The 12280-nt window shown below is 34.0% G+C and overlaps 1 protein-coding gene across 3 annotated transcripts in view; it reads left to right on the plus strand.

The window, feature by feature from the left end:
- The window catches only part of Adamts6 (ADAM metallopeptidase with thrombospondin type 1 motif 6), a 263176-nt gene that overhangs the window by 2844 nt on the left and 248052 nt on the right, over positions 1 to 12280 (plus strand). For 2 of the 3 annotated variants that reach the window (XR_009592406.1, XM_060385684.1), the window contains exons 2-3: positions 4110 to 4488; positions 7430 to 7794. Coding sequence is in view for 1 of the 3 variants with exons in the window: in XM_060385684.1 (XP_060241667.1) it covers positions 4392 to 4488; positions 7430 to 7794 (462 nt within the window). In the remaining 2 variants the exon portion in view is untranslated. Of the gene's footprint in view, positions 1 to 4109; positions 4489 to 7429; positions 7795 to 12280 lie in introns of those variants that run through there. The other variant, XM_060385685.1, reaches the window with a different exon arrangement.

A 12280-nucleotide genomic window follows, 5' to 3' on the forward strand; every position in this document is an offset into this window, starting at 1 on the left:
TGGAAGCAGTTAAATTATTCTTTAACTTTGCTAGCTGTTGCATTTTTAGTATGAATAAAAACTATATACAATAATCAAAGTGAACTGGACATTTTGCTTGCTTTTCAAAATTAAAAATTATAAATATGATTACCTTAGCCTACTTTCTTCAGTCTGCTTTAAAAGAGAAAACAGTTTCCATATTTGATCTATGATATTTTACTATTCCACATTTCTCAGGGAAGGAGGAATATGAAACTATCTTTGAAGGAAACACTTTGAAAATAATGCTGTATAGTAAGAGGGGTAGGGATAACTTACATTTAGTCTTTCCATTGAAGTATATAGACATGCTATCAGGTGTAATCTAGTTGTTTTCTCAGGAAGTCTTTGTGAGGTAGATATTGTCTCAATTTTATAGTTGAATAATGAGATCCAGGGAGGTTTTGTAAATTGATGTCAAAACAGCAGTGACAAGCCTTTGTGTTTTCCACAACATAATAATATTGCTGTTCTTAATACAAATTAAAAGGTTTAATGCATTGTGATTTCTGGATAATTACTTAGCATTTTAGTGTTAGATGAACTTTGAAACTTTTTTTTTCTGAACATACTTCCTTGTGGCATCTAGATTAGCTTTCCCAGCAGGTGTCAGAAAGTAGGTTAGAACATTTCACTTGTACTATGTGGATGACTAAGAGTGATTAGATATGCTAGTTGCAGTTTTAATTGAACTCTAGCCAACTGAGCAGTAGTGCATAGTGTTAAATTTGTTCTCTGACCATTGGAAGTTTAAAAGATAATGAGGTGGGAAGGAGAAAGGATGAATTGACTGAGTGCCCACATACCAGATAATGCATCTAGTGATGAACAAGACCATAACTCCAGTCTGCTTAATTCTGGAACTCCTGTTCTTTCTATTATGTACCAATACCCTTCTTACTGGATAAGTCACTTTAGTTTACTTACTTTTCCTATTAATGCTACTAGCTTAGTTAGCTTAAATGTTTGTAGGATAGTTTTTGAAAGCGTAGGAGCTTATGTTACAAACTGCAGAGCAAGAGATTTCTGAAGGTGGGTAGATGGTTTTGATATCAAGCCTACTATCTTGTAACTTTTCCATTAATTTTAGAGTCCAAGAAAACAAGAGGAAAGGTGTTGATGATTTAATACAGGTGTTGATGATTTAATACAAATGTATCATAATGTCAATGTGCTAACTATAATGCATCAATTATAAATTCCTCCTTAAAAGTAGATTAAAAATTAAAGTAAATGGAGTACCCCTTTGATGTCAGATGTTATTGCCTAAAACATTCTAGTGACTTGAAAAAAACCTAACACATTAAGGAGGAATGTTCATGCAGAAATAATTATATATTAACATTCCATGGTTAGGTTTGGCAAACCAAGATAATGATTCTTTATTGTGATTGAATAAATAATAGGATTTAGTTTTTTTCAGATTTTTAAACTTGAGAGTATGAACTTTTTGTCTCGCCTAAGTAGATATAGAAGTTTTGAGATAAAGCAATTGTATGCAAAGTTGCTTAAAAGAGCCTGTTCATAGTAACGATTCCATTTGTGAATGTATTATAAAACTTGGTTTTAAGAACTACTACTGAATATTTAAAAAGAGTACCTTAATCTAGAAGTGTAATATAATATACTTAGATTTTTGAGCCAGATGGCCATGTGTATGTTTTCTAGCTACCTGATCTTTGTGAATGCCAACTTTTTCATGTGTTAATTCATGGCTGTATTAGTTATCAGTTGCTGCGTAACAAATTACCACAGAGTAAATAATTTAGCACACATTCACTATGCCAGTTTCTGTGAGTCCAGCTATGACTAGCTATGACCTTCTGATGAGGCTATAATCAAAGTGTTGGCAAAGATTGAGTTCTCTGCAGGAAGCTTCACTTGAGAAGAATGGATTTCCAAGCTCATGTATTTTGTGACAGGATTCAGTTACTTTGCATGCTATTGGATGGGGCCCCCAGTTTCTTGCCAGTACTACGTGGAGATTACTCTGATTTCCTTTTTGTGAGCATCTAAGTATTAAGTTGCTTCATCCAAGCCAATGAAACAAAGTTTGGCACCAAGTTATAAGCCAGGGTCTTTTATGATCAAATCATGGAAGTGGCATCCTCTCAATATTGAGATATTTTATTGATTACAATTAAATTATTCAAGGGATGAGAGTGCCAGAAGAGTGTGGCTGTTAAGAGAAAGCATCGAATCTGGCAGAATCTGCCTCACTCCAGGGCTGCTATTCGTTTGTCAGTGAAGAAAGTAATCTATATTTTAAATATTTTATTTTTGCCCCAACCTTAACCTTCTTTTCTATATATTACTAGGTAGTTTGCTGCACGGGAGCCAAATTTCCTGTTTCTGTTATTACTAATGTTAGTGCCTATTCCCGCCATCTCCAATTCCCACCATCTCCACCTGCTTGACCTCTAGACCTTTTGGAATTAATTTCTTCTATCAGTAATTGATTAAATCCAACAACTTGACTTGTGAAATTCCACTCATTTCCAAGTTCTACCTCATATGCTATTTTGCTCTAGCTTTCTTTAATCCATTTTCACTGACATAAACATAATTTCCTTCATCTGATCATCTATAACTCATTTTTAACAGCTTTTGGGCATTTATCTATTTGTTTTGATTTTTATTTTGTTATTTGGATTATGAATTTATCTTCAAGGGCAAGGATTGTGTTTTAATCTTTTCTGTATTCTGCTATTTTTATAATGTTATTTTTTAAACAAAATGAAAAATATTGTTGATTAGTGAATTAATTTTTCCAAAGATCAGTAGTTTAGTTACTTATAAAGATGAATATGAGGCATTTTAGGTAGTTACAGTAACCAATATTTTTAGCTCCAAAGGGAATGAAGTATCTTTCTATATGCCTAAATGATTATATTTTATTCACAATTGATTATTTATTCATTTATTTTTAAACCAACAAATATGGCAAATATTTATTATGTGACTATTATGCATGTTAGGAATTTAGAAAAAATGTTTTTCTAATATCTTCTACATACTTTTAAAAATCTTACTTTGCTAGTGTATCTTAGAGAAGTGATTTAACTTTTATTCTAAAGTTAGATGTAGTATTATACAACTCAGATATTGAGCTGTGGTGCAGTTGTCTATGCAATAGGCCTGTTAAGCTATACAAGGATAGTTTTACCTGTACCCCAAACTATTAATTTGGGATTCTAAAATTATATTTGAACATTTTATCCTTTTTAGTCACTGTTTTGCTGTTAATGAGCTAGCTTTTAATTATCTAGTTATATTTTCTTCTGATATGTTATCTGTTGGAAAATCAAATGATTTAGTTTGAATTCCGAGTAGGTTATTAGCCAAAAGTAGAATATATGAGATAGGACTTGAAAACTGTTATAGTATTTGGGATAAGGTTGTAAAAACTCCTTTTCTTTTCAAGTACAATACTCAGAGTTGAAATTACTTTACTTGAGTTGCCTAATAAGTCATGTAAGACTTCTAGATAAATTCTGCTCTACCACAAGTTAGCTCATTTTTAAAAAAGTGCAGGATGTGATATTACCTAAGTGTTAATAGACAGTTGATAAATCTCACTGTGTATTTATAAAGCTGCACTGTAAGAAAAAAACAAAGGTGCCTTATAAAGCAGCACAGCAGCCTTGGATACGAATGGGCTTAACACACTGTTGATAAATGGAATCACACACGATCTGTCCAGTGCATGTGGTGGACTTAGATTATGTGGTTTCTCTATTCTTACCTTATTAAAAGGAGGTTGGCACACCACACCTATCTACTGTCATCTTCAGGGTTTTGTTATTTTTAAAAGCAATTATCGGTCTCTTCGGATTCCTTCCCATGCCTTCCTCCTCCTCTTTTTTTTTTTTTACTTGATTTCTAAAATATTGTGCATGCTCAACAAGTACTCTATAATCTCTAGCTTAAAGCTTGTTCTTTGATTATTCAGTATTATCCAGTTGTGGAATTATCCTGCTAGGCATTTAGGTTTCTGATTATGTGTTTAACTATGTTAAATTGTTTCGAATTTATGAACTTTGGCAAGTATTCATTAATCTGTAGTAAATATGTTTATTTCTGTCTAGGTTAAAAAATGGCCATATTTAAGTGACATATCACTCTGAGATTTGCTTATGAAAAAATTTTATCGTCATTATTCTCTTCATTTTCGGATTGAGAAGAATGAATCCAGACATAGAAGAAAGTGCAAGATGTTTGGGGAAAGTACCTGTTAAACAGTGGAGCATCTAACAACTCATTTGCAAGAAGGTTTAAGGCATTAAAACTGTTATGCTTCGATATCGGTATGCTGTTGACTCTCTAGCTCATAGGTAGCCCTCCAAAAAGATCTTTCAGTTTTCCAAATTATGGAAATTTCGTGGAAAACGTTGACTTGGATGTTGAGCCTCATCATGGCTTCATCGGAATTTTATAGTGACCACAGACTTTCATATAGTTCTCAAGGTAGGATTTCTGATTTTGAAATTTGATAGAAATGATCACAAAATACGACTTTGAATATTCAGTTTAGTAAATAGTTTCTTGAGATTATTTAGTCAGATGGAGTAGGAACAAAAGTACTAAGAGGCTGTTTAACTTGTTTCTCTGAGATAACTCTTTAGAGCTTTTAGAGTTGACTAAAAATTATATACTCTAAGCTTCTGGTTTTCCTATGTTCTAAATTTTAATAGACTCATTCATTGCTAGGGCTTTGAGGCAGGGTTACCTTCAGACAGAATCCAAATGTTTATATTGTAGAAGAGGAAGAAACCAGATTAATTTTGATACAGACTTTTTAAAAAATTTGATTTATTATATATTCAGTGTTGTGTCTGCCTGTACACCTGCACACCAGAAGAGGGCACCAGATCTTATTATAGATGGTTGTGAGCCAACATCCTGTGGTTGCTGGGAATTGAACTCAGGACCTCTAGAAGAACAGGCAGTGCTCTTAACCTCTGAGCCATCTCTCCAGCCCTGATACAGACTTTTAAATATGAACCTTTTATTTAAAACACAAAATAACAATAAAATACTTTTCCAAACATATTTTCATTTTTATAATTTTAATTCAGACAATTGAACTTATGCCATAGAAATGACCTCAACAAAGATAGCCCCAGGAGAAAATGTCATATTGTATTTCATGGACCAGTCCATTTCTTATAGAATTATTGAAAGTTATACCTTTTGAATTTTTATCCCATGAATATCCTAGAACAGATAATTTTTTGGTGCTGATGAAGGTATTATAGACTGATACATATTTGGAAATGTGTATACCTCTGAAAGTAGATCAACAAAACCATACCAATCAGTTGACTCTTATTCATAACAAGTGAATAACCATATTTTAATTTTTCACTGGTTATAGTTTTGTTGGATTTCATGTTTATGTAATAAACTCTGTGTGTGGTCAGTGAAGCAGTGGGCTGATATCTGTTTTCACCTAATGTTAAACCTAACTGAATAAAGGTATGACTAATAAAGAGATGGGTAACTAATCTAAAAAAGAAAACTATGAAGCTGGAGAGAAGGCTCAGTGGTTAAGGACACTGACTGCTCTTGCAGAAGATCCATGCTTAGCTGCAAGTACCCATATGGTGGCTCACATCTGTTTGAAACTCCACTTGCAGTGGTTCTCATGCTCTCTGGTCTCCATGGAAACTGGGTGCATACATGGTGCATACACATACATGCAGATAAAATGCTTATGCAAATAAAATAAAAGATAACAAAAAGAAAAATGTTTAATTTTTCTCTAATTTTTGTTACACAATTGATTTTCAACATTTTATTGAGATACGATATACATGTAATACATCCATTAACATATATATAACAATGGTTTTAGTAGTTTTTAGAACTGTACAGTAGTACCATAATCAACTTTAGTGCACTTTAATCTTTTCTTTAAAAAAGAAAATCTTGGAGGCTGGAGAAATGGTTCAGTGGTTAAGAGCGTTGTCCAAGGGATCCGGGTTCAACTCCCAGCACCACATGGCAGCTCACAACTGTTCATAAGCAGTTCCAGGTGGTCTGACACCCTCACACCAATGTACATAAAATAAAATTAAATACATTATTAAAAAAAAAGGAAAATCTTTACCCGTTTAGATTCACTCCTAAATTCCTTAGTCCTAGTCCCAGGCAATTTCTACACTCTGAACTCTATCTCTAGTGATTTGCCTTTTCTGACTATTTCCAATATTCAGTCTTTTTGTGATTAGCTTTTTTACTTGGTGTAATAATTTCCAGGTTAGAAAATGAACCTTGATCAAGAAATGAGTTACTGCTGGGCATTGTGGCACACATCTCTAACCCCAGCACTTGGGGAGGCAGAGGTGGGTAGGTCTCTGTGAGTTCAAGGCCAACCTGGTCTACAAAGTGAGTCCAGGACAGCCAAGACTACACAGAGAAACCCTGTCTCAAAACAAACAAACAAACAAACAAACAAACGACAACAGCCAAAAGAAATGAGTTGCCGTGGTGTTGCATACCTTTAGTCCTAGCACTTAAGGGGCAGTGGCAGGTGGACCTCTGAGTTTGAGCCCAGAGTAGTTTATACAGCAAGTTCCGGCACAGCCTGGAAACCCTGTCTAAAGCAAACAAGCAAACAAACAAACCAAACCAAAACAGCTACAACAAATTAGGCAGTTTCTATGAAAGGTCATTCATGTGTAACAGCACACACCGGTGCTCCTTTCCCTTCTTTTGGAGAGTATTACCTGGATTTTCACAGCCTACTTATTCATCAGTTGCTGGGAGTTGCATTATTCTTTTTCTTGGGCTATGATGAACAGTACTGATATTCACATTCACATAGATTTTTACATAGAAATGTATTTTTATTTTTGTATATATATTTGGGAGTAGAATTATTGCTAAATTATCTGATAATTAATGTTTAACACTTTTCTCAGATTAGTTTCTAAAATGGCCATAGCCTTTCACATTCCTAGTGATGATATTGTTCTTTGAAGACAGTTTATTCAGAACCAGAGAGATTCTCCATGAACATTTTTGGATAGCTTACAAAAGTTACTTTATCTGAGCTAAACATTTTTTTAATGTATGTGTACTTTTTGTTTCATTTTCGTGAAAGATTTTCATACTTGTAGAAGAACTTTTAAAATCCATATATTAAAATTTAAGTTTAGGAAAGACTAGCCCTTCATAAATAATTTTTAATAATACTGTTTTGAGTAATGAAATAATTGAAACTCAATATTTTGATTTGGTTTTACTCTCTCTTCTTGTTTAATATAACATTTGTCATGTACACCTCACATATAATGATGCATAGCTTTCATTGACAGCGTTGTTTATATTGCTCCTTTTTATTCTGTTAAATTGTTTTTTCTTCCATGTGCTTTTCTGGATTCTCTGCCTTGTGATTACAAAGAGGAATTCCTGACTTATCTTGAACACTACCAGCTAACTATTCCAATAAGAGTTGATCAAAATGGAGCTTTTCTCAGCTTTACTGTGAAAAATGATAAACACTCACGGAGAAGACGAAGTATGGACCTTATTGACCCACAGCAGACGGTGTCTAAATTATTCTTTAAACTTTCAGCCTATGGCAAGCACTTTCACTTAAACTTGACTCTGAATACAAATTTTGTGTCCAAACATTTTACAGTAGAATACTGGGGGAAAGATGGACCCCAGTGGAAACATGATTTTTTAGACAACTGTCACTACACAGGATACTTACAAGATCAACGTAGTACAACTAAAGTGGCTTTAAGCAACTGTGTTGGACTGGTAAGTAGATATGATTTTAAATTTCTAATGGAAAAATAAGGTCTCAATGTAAATGTCTTTCCTCTGGTTAACATATATATATATGTAAGTATATAGAAGTTTAAGTAGAAAAGTAATAGTCCAACATTCATTACCTCTGCTGCTCTTACCTTTCATTTTTGTTTTCATAACATTTATAACAATTTACGTATTTATTTATTATTACAATTTATTCACTTCGTATCCCAGCTGTAGCCCCCTCTCTCGGCTCCTCCCATTCCCACCCATGCACCTTCCCTCTTCTTTCTCTATGCCCCTTCTCTAGTCCACTGATAGGGGAGGTCCTCCTCCCCTTCTATTTGACCCTAGCCTATGAGGTCTCATGAGGTCTGGCTGCATCGTCTTCCTCTGTGGCCTGGCAAGGCTTCACCCTCCCAGGGGAGGTGATCAAAGAGCCCGCCACTGAGTTCAAGTCTTAGACAGCCCCTGCTTCCCTTAATAGGGAACCCACTTGGAAATTGAGCAGCCTATGGACTTCATCTGAGCAGGGATTCTGGGTTGTCTCCATGCGTGTTCCTTGGTTGGAGTATTGGTCTCTGCAGGACCCCCAGGCCCAGGTTTTTTTTTTGGCTTTGTGGTTTTCCTTGTAGATCTCCTATCCCCTCCAGGTTTCTTTTTCTTTTCTTTTCTTTTCTTTTCTTTTCTTTTCTTTTCTTTTCTTTTCTTTTCTTTTCTTTTCTTTTCTTTCCTTTCTTTCCCTTTCCTTTTCTTTTCTTTTCTTTTCTTTTCTTTTCTTTTCTTTTCTTTTCTTTTCTTTTCTTTTCTTTTCTTTTCTTTTCTTTTCTTTTCTTTCCTTTCTTTCCTTTCTTTCTTTCTTTCTTTCTTTCTTTCTTTCTTTCTTTCTTTCTTTCTTTCTTTCTTTCTTTCTTTCTGTGTCTGTCTGTCTGTCTGTCTGTCTCTCTTTTTCTTTCTTTCTTTTTTAAAATCTTTCTCTTCTTCCATAAGATTCCCTGCACTCTGGCCAAAGTTTGGCTATGAGTCTCAGCATCTGCTTCAATACCCTGCTGGGTAGAGTATTCCCGAGGCCCCTGTGGAAGGTTCCTGTCCTGTTCCCTGTCTTCTGCTACATCCAATGTCTATCGTGTTTGCCCTTCTGAATGAGGACTGCCTCTTCCCTTGGGTCCTCCTTGTTGTTTAGCTTCTTTAGGCTTAGTATGTTTATACTATAAGGACTGAGTGCCAGTGTGGGCATATGCCTTTAATCTACATCCTTGGCCTACAGAGGGAGATCCAGGACAACCATGGTTGTTACAGAGAAGCCCTGTCTAGAAAGCCCATTAAAAAAAAGAAGAAGAATGAGGGACCTCTCAGGCATGCTTTTACACTTAAAATTTCTTGTTCAAATATCAAAGTCTCATCATTCATGAACAGTTTCAAAGTATGTTTCTATGTAGGAAACCACAACCTTTAGTTTTTCCTGTAATTTTCACTGGTAGGTAACGCAGCTTAAATTAACTTATGATCTACTTATGGTAATGAGTTCTTAGTGCAAAATTTTATACCAACGTCTATGTAATATTTCCTTGCTATTTATACGAAGACTGTTGATAATACTATTTTTCTTAGAATATCTGTTCAAGAGTGCAGGTTGCTCCTAAATGTTGCATATTTGAGTTAGTTCTAGTAAAATGGTACATATACAGTTCATACATGATTGCAGATCAAATCCTATCCTCCATTTCTTCTCTTTCTCTTATTCTTTTCAGGCTAATATAGATGTTCTATTAAAACTTTATATGTGCAAAGAATACAAACATTTTCATGTCTTACTTCTATTTTCAGCAACCACTTTTCTTCTTTACCATAACAGACCTACATTCTTGTTTTGGAAAATAGCAATATAAATACTGTAGAATTTAAATAAATTTTAAATTTGAAAAAAATCAATAAATTGGAATATAAATTTCATTATTTTTGTTTATGTATTATTTCTTACAACTGCTGAGTAAAATGAGCTATTAGTACGTAATACTATAATACTCATGTAATATCTATAAAAACATATGTTGAGTACACATAAATAATGTTAGGACTTTATGAATAAAATATTTATTTCTGTAATTTTAGTTTTTTCAGGGGCTAGTATACAAAGGAATGAATACTGTAATGCAATGTTCACTCATTTTTGTCATTACAGTTTATTCTAATTCATTTCCTTCCTTGACAACTCTTGTCAGGGCTCCCTCTCCACCCAGCTGATGCTCTTTTTTTTTTTTTTTTTTTTTTTCCAGTTTGTCTCCTTTCTAATTTCCTATTACATGTATTATTCTGTTGCCCGGCTGGAGTCTTTCCTTTTTCTTTTAGAATCCTATTTCTAGTTTTTTTGACCTGTAAACACACATAAGCAAACAAACAAACAAACCAATGCATGCACTCAAACACACACATATATAGGTTGAATGAATGTGGGAAAAACATGGTATTTCTGAATGTGGCTTATTTCATTAAACAATGATTTCTAGTTGCATTCATTTCCTTGAAAATGTCATAATTGCATTTTCTTTATTGCTAAAGAAAATTCTATTGTGTGTATTTACAACAATTTCAATTTCTTTAACCACTTATCGAGGCTGATTTTATCTTCTGGCTATTGTGAGCAGACAGCAATAAATATGGATGTGCAAGTATCTTTGTGGTGTGCTGACTTAGCATATCCATGAGTAGTGTAGCTGGATCATATTGGTAGTTTTTTGAGGGCCCTTTATTCTGATTTTCATACATAAGTTTACATTTCATACACAAGTTTACATTCCTACCAGCAGTTATAAGGGCTCCTGTTGCCTATGTCCTTGCCAGCATTGCTCTTTAGGATGATAGTCATTTTACTGGGATAAGACAAATCTTAAGGAAGTTCTAATTTGCATTTCCCCAATGGCTTAAGGATGTTGAACGCTTTTTAAAGCATTCATTGGTCATTTTCCTTTCCACTATCAACAACTGTTCAATTCATTATGCCATTACGTGATTTACACTAGATACAAACTGTTTGATGTATAGTTGGTAAATATTCATTACCATTCTAGACATTGTCTATTGATTCTTGTGAATGTTTACTTGGCTGTATTGAAGATTCTTATTTCATTTGTAAATTCTTGGGATTATTTCTTGTGTTATTGGGGTTCTATTCAGAAAATTCTTGCCTTTACTTATTCTTAAAATCTTTTTCCTATAGCAATTTCAAAGTTTCAGGCCTCATATTAATTAAGGTGTTTGATCTATTTTAGATGCAAAATTGAAATTTCGGGCAAATTGAAATACGGTTTTAGTTTTATTCTTTATGTGGAAATTCCATTTTCCCAGCACAGTTTGGTAAAAAGCTTTTCTTTTCTCTAGTCTATTTAATACATGTTAACTTTTTGCCAGCTTGAGACAAGCTTGAGTCATGTCAGAAGAGGAACCCTCAACTGAGGAAATGATTTCACAAGATATGCCTGTAAACATACTTGTGGGACACCTTCTGGACTGATCATTGATGTAGAAAGGTCCATCCCACTATGGGTAGCACACACTCTTCACCTCCTGACAGTTGGCTCTGAGCTGTATAAAAAGCAAGCTGAGCAAGCCAGTAAACAGTGTTTCTACATGGTTTCAGGGTTAGTTCTTTCTCTGGGTGACTGCTTTATGGCTGTGCCCTGGCTTCCCTGCATGAGGATTTATAAGTTGCAAAATGAAAGAAATTCTTTCTGCCCCAAGTTGCTTTTGGTCATCATGTTTTAGCATAGCAATAGGAACCTAAGTAGAGTGTATGTGGCTATAGGTGTGTGAGTTGATTTTTGTGCCCTCTATTCAGTTTCACTGATCAACAGACCCGTATTGTGCCAGCGCTGTGAGCTTTTGCTGTTGTTACTTACTATGGCTCTTTAGTATATTTGAAATTGGGTGTTGTAGCCCAGCCAGCACTACTCTTTCTACTGAGATTTATTTTAGCTGTTGCCCTCTGTCCTTCTCTATATATTTTATGATTGTTTTTTTTCTCCTTCTGTAAATAATGCCATTAGAATTTTGATGTGGTTTTCACTGAACAGATTGCTATTGGTGGTATAGTATAGACATTTTTGAAATAGTGATTTTTCCAATCCATTTTAAAAGGGAGACTTTTCTATTTTCAGATATCTTTAAATTTTATATTTAGTGTTTTAAAGTTTTCATTCTAGAATCTTTCAATTCCTTGGTTAAGTTTTTTTCTAAGATACAGTATTTTAGTTTTAGATGCAAATTTGTGGAAATTTTTTTCTGGTCATGTTTATTTAAGCATCTAAATAATATGTTTGAATGTCTATTTCTTTCTAGATTTTGGACATTTTCTGTTACAATTTTATTAAAAGAAGTTAATATGACTTCGTTGTGTAGCTAAGCTCCTGCTTCTGCTCTCTTGAACACATCTCAGAGTTGTTGTTGTTTTTTTTTTTTAAGATTTATTTATTTATTATGTATACATTGGTCTATC

Source organism: Meriones unguiculatus, chromosome 6 (genome assembly GCF_030254825.1).
Source record: "Meriones unguiculatus strain TT.TT164.6M chromosome 6, Bangor_MerUng_6.1, whole genome shotgun sequence".
In the NCBI taxonomy this organism is placed as follows: Eukaryota; Metazoa; Chordata; class Mammalia; order Rodentia; family Muridae; genus Meriones; species Meriones unguiculatus.